The 12,279-nt window shown below is 42.2% G+C and overlaps 1 protein-coding gene across 2 annotated transcripts in view; it reads left to right on the forward strand.

The window, feature by feature from the left end:
* COL22A1 (collagen type XXII alpha 1 chain) overlaps nucleotides 1-12,279 on the forward strand; it is a 315,022-nt gene that overhangs the window by 226,587 nt on the left and 76,156 nt on the right. For both annotated transcript variants that reach the window (XM_072151139.1, XM_072151140.1), the window contains 7 exons: nucleotides 5,584-5,628; nucleotides 6,317-6,379; nucleotides 9,864-9,917; nucleotides 10,002-10,043; nucleotides 10,714-10,746; nucleotides 10,994-11,038; nucleotides 11,298-11,351. In XM_072151139.1, the coding sequence (XP_072007240.1) occupies nucleotides 5,584-5,628; nucleotides 6,317-6,379; nucleotides 9,864-9,917; nucleotides 10,002-10,043; nucleotides 10,714-10,746; nucleotides 10,994-11,038; nucleotides 11,298-11,351 (336 nt within the window). The remainder of the gene's footprint in view (nucleotides 1-5,583; nucleotides 5,629-6,316; nucleotides 6,380-9,863; nucleotides 9,918-10,001; nucleotides 10,044-10,713; nucleotides 10,747-10,993; nucleotides 11,039-11,297; nucleotides 11,352-12,279) is intronic.

A 12,279-nucleotide genomic window follows, 5' to 3' on the forward strand; every position in this document is an offset into this window, starting at 1 on the left:
ACCACCATACAGTACACAGACTGGATTATACTACCGCACCATGACCATTATTACCTCCATACAGTACACAGACTGGAGTATACTACCGCACCATGACCATTATTACCACCATACAGTACACAGACTGGATTATACTACTGCACCATGACCATTATTACCACCATACAGTACACAGACTGGATTATACTACCGCACCATGACCATTATTACCACCATACAGTACACAGAATGGATTATACTACCGCACCATGACCATTATTACCACCATACAGTACACAGACTGGATTATACTACCGCACCATGACCATTATTACCTCCATACAGTACACAGACTGGAGTATACTACCGCACCATGACCATTATTACCACCATACAGTACAGAGACTAGATTATACTACTGCACCATGACCATTATTACCACCATACAGTACACAGACTGGATTATACTACCGCACCATGACCATTATTACCACCATACAGTACACAGACTGGATTATACTACCGCACCATGACCATTATTACCACCATACAGTACACAGACTGGAGTATACTACCGCACCATGACCATTATTACCTCCATACAGTACACAGACTGGATTATACTACCGCACCATGACCATTATTACCACCATACAGTACACAGACTGGATTATACTACTGCACCATGACCATTATTACCACCATACAGTACACAGACTGGATTATACTACCGCACCATGACCATTATTACCACCATACAGTACACAGACTGGATTATACTACCGCACCATGACCATTATTACCACCATACAGTACACAGACTGGATTATACTACAGCACCATGACCATTATTACCTCCATACAGTACACGGACTGGATTATACTACCGCACCATGACCATTATTACCACCATACAGTACACAGACTGGATTATACTACTGCACCATGACCATTATTACCACCATACAGTACACAGACTGGATTATACTACCGCACCATGACCATTATTACCACCATACAGTACACAGACTGGATTATACTACTGCACCATGACCATTATTACCACCATACAGTACACAGACTGGATTATACTACTGCACCATGACCATTATTACCACCATACAGTACACAGACTGGATTATACTACCGCACCATGACCATTATTACCACCATACAGTACACAGACTGGATTATACTACTGCACCATGACCACTATTACCTCCATACAGTACACAGACTGGATTATACTACTGCACCATGACCATTATTACCACCATACAGTACACAGACTGGATTATACTACCGCACCATGACCATTATTACCACCATACAGTACACAGACTGGATTATACTACCGCACCATGACCATTACTACCACCATACAGTACACAGACTGGATTATACTACCGCACCATGACCATTATTACCTCCATGCAGTACACAGACTGGATCATACTACCGCACCATGACCATTATTACCACCATACAGTACACAGACTGGAGTATACTACCGCACCATGACCATTATTACCACCATACAGTACACAGACTGGATTATACTACCGCACCATGACTATTATTACCACCATACAGTACACAGACTGGATTATACTACTGCACCATGACCATTATTACCACCATACAGTACACAGACTGGATTATACTACCGCACCATGACCATTATTACCACCATACAGTACACAGACTGGATTATACTACCGCACCATGACCATTATTACCACCATACAGTACACAGACTGGATTATACTACCGCACCATGACCATTATTACCACCATACAGTACACAGACTGGATTATACTACTGCACCATGACCATTATTACCTCCATACAGTACACAGACTGGATTATACTACCGCACCATGACTATAATTACCACCATACAGTACACAGACTGGATTATACTACCGCACCATGACCATTATTACCACCATACAGTACACAGACTGGATTATACTACCGCACCATGACCATTATTACCACCATACAGTACACAGACTGGATTATACTACCGCACCATGACCATTATTACCACCATACAGTACACAGACTGGATTATACTACCGCACCATGACCATTATTACCACCATACAGTACACAGACTGGATTATACTACCGCACCATGACCATTATTACCACCATACAGTTCACAGACTGGATTATACTACTGCACCATGACCATTATTATCACCATACAGTACACAGACTGGATTATAGTACAGCACCATGACCATTATTACCTCCATACAGTACACAGACTGGATTATACTACTGCACCATGACCATTATTACCACCATACAGTACACAGACTGGATTATACTACCGCACCATGACCATTATTACCACCATACAGTACACAGACTGGATTATACTACAGCACCATGACCATTATTACCTCCATACAGTACACAGACTGGATTATACTACTGCACCATGACCATTATTACCTCCATACAGTACACAGACTGGAATATACTACCGCACCATGACCATTATTACCTCCATACAGTACACAGACTGGATTATACTACCGCACCATGACCATTATTACCACCATACAGTACACAGACTGGATTATACTACTGCACCATGACCATTATTACCACCATACAGTACACAGACTGGATTATACTACCGCACCATGACCATTATTACCACCATACAGTACACAGACTGGATTATACTACTGCACCATGACCATTATTACCACCATACAGTACACAGACTGGATTATACTACAGCACCATGACCATTATTACCTCCATACAGTACACGGACTGGATTATACTACCGCACCATGACCATTATTACCACCATACAGTACACAGACTGGATTATACTACTGCACCATGACCATTATTACCACCATACAGTACACAGACTGGATTATACTACCGCACCATGACCATTATTACCACCATACAGTACACAGACTGGATTATACTACTGCACCATGACCATTATTACCACCATACAGTACACAGACTGGATTATACTACCGCACCATGACCATTATTACCACCATACAGTACACAGACTGGATTATACTACCGCACCATGACCATTACTACCACCATACAGTACACAGACTGGATTATACTACCGCACCATGACTATTATTACCACCATACAGTACACAGACTGGATTATACTACTGCACCATGACCATTATTACCACCATACAGTACACAGACTGGATTATACTACCGCACCATGACCATTATTACCACCATACAGTACACAGACTGGATTATACTACCGCACCATGACCATTATTACCACCATACAGTACACAGACTGGATTATACTACCGCACCATGACCATTATTACCTCCCTACAGTACACAGACTGGATTATACTACTGCACCATGACTATTATTACCACCATACAGTACACAGACTGGATTATACTACCGCACCATGACTATAATTACCACCATACAGTACACAGACTGGATTATACTACCGCACCATGACCATTATTACCACCATACAGTACACAGACTGGATTATACTACTGCACCATGACCATTATTATCACCATACAGTACACAGACTGGATTATAGTACAGCACCATGACCATTATTACCTCCATACAGTACACAGACTGGATTATACTACTGCACCATGACCATTATTATCACCATACAGTACACAGACTGGATTATAGTACAGCACCATGACCATTATTACCTCCATACAGTACACAGACTGGATTATACTACTGCACCATGACCATTATTACCACCATACAGTACACAGACTGGATTATACTACCGCACCATGACCATTACTACCACCATACAGTACACAGACTGGATTATACTACCGCACCATGACTATTATTACCACCATACAGTACACAGACTGGATTTTACTACTGCACCATGACCATTATTACCACCATACAGTACACAGACTGGATTATACTACCGCACCATGACCATTATTACCACCATACAGTACACAGACTGGATTATACTACCGCACCATGACCATTATTACCACCATACAGTACACAGACTGGATTATACTACCGCACCATGACCATTACTCTCACCATACAGTACACAGACTGGATTATACTACCGCACCATGACTATTATTACCACCATACAGTACACAGACTGGATTATACTACCGCACCATGACCATTATTACCACCATACAGTACACAGACTGGATTATACTACCGCACCATGACCATTATTACCACCATACAGTACACAGACTGGATTATACTACCGCACCATGACCATTATTACCACCATACAGTACACAGACTGGATTATACTACTGCACCATGACCATTATTATCACCATACAGTACACAGACTGGATTATAGTACAGCACCATGACCATTATTACCTCCATACAGTACACAGACTGGATTATACTACTGCACCATGACCATTATTACCACCATACAGTACACAGACTGGATTATACTACCGCACCATGACCATTATTACCACCATACAGTACACAGACTGGATTATACTACCGCACCATGACTATTATTACCACCATACAGTACACAGACTGGATTATACTACCGCACCATGACTATTATTACCACCATACAGTACACAGACTGGATTATACTACCGCACCATGACCATTATTACCACCATACAGTACACAGACTGGATTATACTACTGCACCATGACCATTATTACCACCATACAGTACACAGACTGGATTATACTACAGCACCATGACCATTATTACCTCCATACAGTACACGGACTGGATTATACTACCGCACCATGACCATTATTACCACCATACAGTACACAGACTGGATTATACTACTGCACCATGACCATTATTACCACCATACAGTACACAGACTGGATTATACTACCGCACCATGACCATTATTACCACCATACAGTACACAGACTGGATTATACTACCGCACCATGACCATTATTACCTCCATACAGTACACAGACTGGATTATACTACCGCACCATGACCATTATTACCACCATACAGTACACAGACTGGATTATACTACTGCACCATGACCATTATTACCACCATACAGTACACAGACTGGATTATACTACCGCACCATGACCATTACTCTCACCATACAGTACACAGACTGGATTATACTACTGCACCATGACCATTATTACCACCATACAGTACACAGACTGGATTATACTACCGCACCATGACCATTACTCTCACCATACAGTACACAGACTGGATTATACTACCGCACCATGACTATTATTACCACCATACAGTACACAGACTGGATTATAGTACAGCACCATGACCATGACACCATGGCGGCCCCTGCTTATCATCAGATCAATGTGAAACAGGCATTCACCAGCCCAGGCCACCTGGGGGGCACCAGGCTAAACACCCGGGATATGGGGTGGTGGTGTCTCCCTAATGAAACAAGGTGCAGTGCATCTGACTGTCATGACACACCTGACCACTGGGTGGCAGCAGACACTTATTTGTAATAATTGCTTAGGTGACACTATATGGCGGCATTATATTATTATTGAATTTTCAGGGATTTCTTATAAAATATTTCTATTTCTGATTTTATAGGGACAACCAGGGGAGAGAGGACTATCGGGCCGACCTGGAGAAAAGGTAAAAGTGCTGCGAATGTTTTTAGTTTTTTCTTCTTTTTATTATGATTTACAAAACTAATAATACAAATAATTTTTTTTCCCTTCGATTTTTATATTTCTTGTAACTATTGTTATTTTATTTCTTTTAAATATTATTATTATTATTTATTATTATTATTATTTATTATATTTTTTTTTTATATTTTTCTTTTTATTCTCCTTTTTTTGTAGTGGTTTTCTTTTTTTTTTTCAGCCTCTTCTCATTAAAATTCTTTTTATTCCTCTTGTTTTTATACTTTTTTTCTGCTTTATTGTTATGACTTCAGTACATTAGATACGGATGAGGCTTGTGGTGATCCATGTGATTAGATCCTACAAATCCTGAGTCATGTAAATGGATTTTCATTCCTAGAAACATTTGCAACTAATCTGATACATGAGCCGTTCAGGGTCTGAGAAAGTTGTGTTGTGGATCACATGGGAGCTGTGATGGCAGACATCTTAGTGTGCACCCATCTTTCCCAGAACCAGATACACCGGAGATCCATCTGAATTGGGGCCAAGTCTTGGAGCCCCTTACATTATGTACAATTATGACTTTCCTTTCCCAGAGTCTGATATTGTGGAAGATACATTGTAGCTATAGATTATGAATATATAATGTATCTGTCTGCTTTGTGCTGTAACATTGATCTGTTATTTGTTAGGGGGAGGCCGGACCCCCAGGATTATCAGGAGCAGAAGGGAAGCCGGGAGACAAGGGAAACCAGGTAATGTACAGAAGAAGGAAGTAAGAAATGAAAGGTTTATTAAAATGTATTATTATTATTATTATTATTATTATTATTATTATTATTATTATATGAGAAAACACAGAGGTCCTATCTATGATCCTACACTGTAGATACAGAGGAAGGGGAAAACTTATATTGCTGAATGTAAACAACCCAATATTACGGAAAATTTCATCCCAAACATCCCCTCCTGACCCTGTACCATGTATCATCCATAACATGTGATATTATTACACTGCAGACATCCCGGCCCCTCCTGACCCTGCACCATGTATCATCCATAACATGTGATATTATTACACTGCAGACATCCCGACCCCTCCTGACCCTGTACCATGTATCATCCATAACATGTGATATTATTACACTGCATACATCCCAGCCCCTCCTGACCCTGTACCATGTATCATCCATAACATGTGATATTATTACACTGCAGACATCCCGGCCCCTCCTGACCCTGCACCATGTATCATCCATAACATGTGATATTATTACACTGCAGACATCCCGACCCCTCCTGACCCTGTACCATGTATCATCCATAACATGTGATATTATTACACTGCAGACATCCCGGCCCCTCCTGACCCTGTACCTTGTATCATCCATAACATGTGATATTATTACACTGCAGACATCCCGGCCCCTCCTGACCCTGTACCATGTATCATCCATAACATGTGATATTATTACACTGCAGACATCCCGGCCCCTCCTGACCCTGTACCATGTATTATCCATAACATGTGATATTATTACACTGCAGACATCCCGACCCCTCCTGACCCTGTACCATGTATCATCCATAATATGTGATATTATTACACTGCAGACATCCCGGCCCCTCCTGACCCTGCACCATGTATTATCCATAACATGTGATATTATTACACTGCAGACATCCCGGCCCCTCCTGACCCTGCACCATGTATCATCCATAACGTGATATTATTACACTGCAGACATCCCGGCCCCTCCTGACCCTGTACCATGTATCATCCATAACATGTGATATTATTACACTGCAGACATCCCGGCCCCTCCTGACCCTGTACCATGTATCATCCATAACATGTGATATTATTACACTGCAGACATCCCGGCCCCTCCTGACCCTGTACCATGTATCATCCATAACATGTGATATTATTACACTGCAGACATCCCGACCCCTCCTGACCCTGCACCATGTATCATCCATAACATGTGATATTATTACACTGCAGACATCCCGGCCCCTCCTGACCCTGTACCATGTATCATCCATAACATGTGATATTGTTACACTGCATACATCCAGGCCTTTCCTGACCCTGTACCATGTATCATCCATAACATGTGATATTATTACACTGCAGACACCCCGGCCCCTCCTGACCCTGCACCATGTATCATCCATAACATGTGATATTGTTACACTGCAGACATCCCGACCCCTCCTGACCCTGTACCATGTATCATCCATAACATGTGATATTGTTACACTGCATACATCCCGGCCCCTCCTGACCCTGTACCATGTATTATCCATAACATGTGATATTATTACACTGCAGACATTCCGGCCTCTCCTGTCCCTGTACCATGTATCATCCATAACATGTGATATTATTACACTGAAGACATCCCGGCCCCTCCTGACCCTGTACCATGTATCATCCATAACGTGATATTATTACACTGCAGACATCCCGGCCCCTCCTGACCCTGTACCATGTATCAGCCATAACATGTGATATTATTACACTGCAGACATCCCGGCCCCTCCTGACCCTGTACCATGTATCACCCATAACATGTGATATTATTACACTGCAGACATCCCGGCCCCTCCTGACCCTGTACCATGTATCATCCATAACATGTGATATTATTACACTGCAGACATGCCGGCCCCTCCTGACCCTGTACCATGTATCATCCATAACATGTGATATTATTACACTGCAGACATCCCGGCCCCTCCTGACCCTGTACCATGTATCATCCATAACATGTCATATTATTACACTGCAGACATCCCGGCCCCTCCTGACCCTGTACCATGTATCATCCATAACATGTCATATTATTACACTGCAGACATCCCGGCCCCTCCTGACCCTGTACCATGTAGCATCCATAACATGTGATATTATTACACTGCAGACATTCCGGCCTCTCCTGTCCCTGTACCATGTATCATCCATAACATGTGATATTATTACACTGAAGACATCCCGGCCCCTCCTGACCCTGTACCATGTATCATCCATAACGTGATATTATTACACTGCAGACATCCCGGCCCCTCCTGACCCTGTACCATGTATCAGCCATAACATGTGATATTATTACACTGCAGACATCCCGGCCCCTCCTGACCCTGTACCATGTATCACCCATAACATGTGATATTATTACACTGCAGACATCCCGGCCCCTCCTGACCCTGTACCATGTATCATCCATAACATGTGATATTATTACACTGCAGACATGCCGGCCCCTCCTGACCCTGTACCATGTATCATCCATAACATGTGATATTATTACACTGCAGACATCCCGGCCCCTCCTGACCCTGTACCATGTATCATCCATAACATGTCATATTATTACACTGCAGACATCCCGGCCCCTCCTGACCCTGTACCATGTATCATCCATAACATGTCATATTATTACACTGCAGACATCCCGGCCCCTCCTGACCCTGTACCATGTATCATCCCTAACATGTGATATTATTACACTGCAGACATCCCGGCCCCTCCTGACCCTGTACCATGTATCATCCATAACATGTGATATTATTACACTGCAGTCATCCCGACCCATCCTGACCCTGTACCATGTATCATCCATAACATGTGATATTATTACACTGCAGACATACCGGTTGATATCTGTGGTTCCACACTGATAACCGGAAGAAGCATAATATAATTAGCAGTGGTAGTCGAAGTTATAGTATAGTTGAAGTAGTAATGTTAGTAGTAACAATAATAATAATAATAGTGGTATTAGTACAAAAGTAGTAGTTGTAATAGTATGGTAGAAATTGTAGAAGTGATTGATGGTGCAATACTAGTAGTAGTAATCGAGTGGTAAAAGTAGTAGTAGCAATAGTAGTAATAACAGTAGTAACAGTGTAGTAGAAGTTGTAGTACTAGAGCAATAGTAATAGGAATAATATTAATAGTGTCGCTGCAGTAATAGTACTAGTGCAATTGTAGTAATAATAGTAATAGTAGTAGGAATAGTATAGTAGAAGTTGTAGTAATAGTGAAATAGTAATAGGAGTAATATTAATAGTAATAGTATAGTAGAAGTAGAGCAATAGTAGAAGTAGTAGATGTAGTAGTGGTATTAGTATAGTAATAGTAGTATTAGGATATAAGTAACAAATAAACATTGGCCGGGATTTTTTTGTTGCAGATAATTGATTTCATTGTCTTGATTGTTTATGTTACAGGGGGAGCGCGGAGATATCGGACCTTTAGGACCCAAGGGAGATAAAGGAGATCAGGTATTTCTATGGGAGTAGATACTGTAATGTGTCATGAATCACTTGTGTCCCTCTTCTCCTGACCCTGTGTCTTCTGTCCCTCAGGGAGCCTCTGGTCCTCCTGGTGTACCGGGCATTGCTGGAGAGGTACGTATGGCTCTGTATATCAGTATAACATGTGCACATGTGTCCTCCCTCCTGTAATGTGTCACCGGATGAGCAGTTTTTGAAGTGAACATGATTTTGCAACATTGTCAAAAAGTGATGTCCCATGTGTGTCCCAGTGCGGCCACTAGTGGTTGTTATGTGAATTGCAGCCTGTTAGGGGTATCTAGTTTGTATTGAGGGGTCACATCATGATCCAACAGGGTCTATAGTATAATGCGGCATGTCTGAGATTATTAGGCTCAATTCACACTACTGTTCCTTCCCTCCGTTAAAAAGTAAAGAATGGAGCCTTAAAGGAGATTGAACGTATTAGGCAAAGATCCCATTGACATCACTGTACATTGTACGTCATCCGTCATGGTCATGGTCCGTTATCCATGCGTTTTTTTTTTAAAACGGAGTAAAAATCCTGCGGCCTCCGCCATTTTATCTGTCCAAAAAACACATGGATAACGGATCCCTGCCGAAACGGATTTACATTGATGTTAATGGAGTTTTTGAATGACACATTAAACCCCCATTAAGTTTCCGTTAAACCTCCGCTCTTTACTTTGCTAATGGAGGGAAGGAACAATATGAGCTTATTAACCCTCTACTTTCCATATACCTTATAATATTACTGCAAAGTCATGTATCTGTTCTCTTCCAGGCAGTGACTGTAGTCGGTGAACCCGGAGTCCCTGTAAGTATCTGCAACTATCTATCTCCTATCTATCTATCTATCTATCTATCTATCTATCTATCTATCTATCTATCTCCTATCTATCTATCTATCTATCTATCTATCTATCTATCTATCTATCTATCTATCTATCTCCTATCTATCTATCTATCATCTATCTATCTATCTATCTCCTATCTATCATCAATATCTCATTCTTCCTTTACCGTAAGAAGATTTATGTATGGAAAATGTTCCTTGCTCCTAGGGAATTCCTGGAGAGAAGGGAGATGAAGGAGAACCTGGAGAGCCGGTGAGTGGGGGTCGTGTACAGTCCCCGGGGGTCGTATCTTTATTACTGGTACCTTTACTCCAGACAGAGGAATAACAGATGATGGAATTGTCTTGTATCTATTTATCTATGAATGTATCTCTATATTATCATTTGGTGCTCAGATAAGAGGGGGTCAGTCTCCTCCATGTCCTTTGGCCTGTAAAGTCCCAGTTACTAGACATGGGGGGAGACTATGATATGTCCAGCGCCTCTATCAAATGTTCTTTATATTTTCCAGGGATCGCAGGGACTAACTGGAGATGTGGGCCCCATCGGACCTGCAGGACCACAGGTATGTACCGGACAGTAAGAGTCAGTACAGGAGGGGGGATGTTCTCCTGCACAGTATAACAGGCTGTGAAGCTACCACACAGAGGGGCCCTGGTAACTCACCAGAATCATAATTTTCAAAGTTGATTTTAGAAGTATGCAAGCCATGGATAATAAATATAAGCAGATACCACAGTCCCGGTGCCTGGATCTATGAGTAATGTCCCTGGTTTATCAGGATGGATTTTCATGGTAGATTTCCTGTAAAATATGGCATGAGATTGTCCCACTTGTCATTCCCTCCTCATACACATCACCCCGATGACACTGCTTTTCCTCCACCTGTCCACCAAGACGCTCTTTACTGTGGCTTCATCCCTTTAAGTGGCTGCTGACGGCCTCCGGAGACAATAATGAATAAGTCATTGGCAATAAAAGCAGCAACGCCGTCACTTCTCTGGCTCCAATATTAACAGCAGAAGTCAATGCTTCATACTGTACAGATACATCTCCTGGCCTCCCCGGGTAAGGGGCTGTGGGGTCCTCATGTATGTTCTGAGCAGAAAGAATCATGGACTACCAGGCTGTAGGACTATGTGTTTTGGACTATGGGGCTGTAGGACTATGGGGCTGTAGGACTATGGGGCTGTAGGACTATGGGGCTGTAGGACTATGGGGCTGTAGGACTATGTGCTTTGGACTATGGGACTGTAGGACTACGGGGCTGTAGGACTATGTGCTTTGGACTATGGTGCTGTATGACTATGTGCTTTGGACTATAGGAGTGTACGACTACGTGCTTTGGACTATGGGGCTGTAGGACTATGTGCTTTGGACTATGGTGCTGTATGACTATGTGCTTTGGACAACAGGGCTGTAGGACTATGAATCTGTAGGACTACGTGCTTTGGACTATGGGGCTGTAGGACTATGTGCTTTGGACTACGGGG

This window comes from Engystomops pustulosus, chromosome 5, assembly GCF_040894005.1.
Source record: "Engystomops pustulosus chromosome 5, aEngPut4.maternal, whole genome shotgun sequence".
NCBI classification, from domain to species: Eukaryota; Metazoa; Chordata; class Amphibia; order Anura; family Leptodactylidae; genus Engystomops; species Engystomops pustulosus.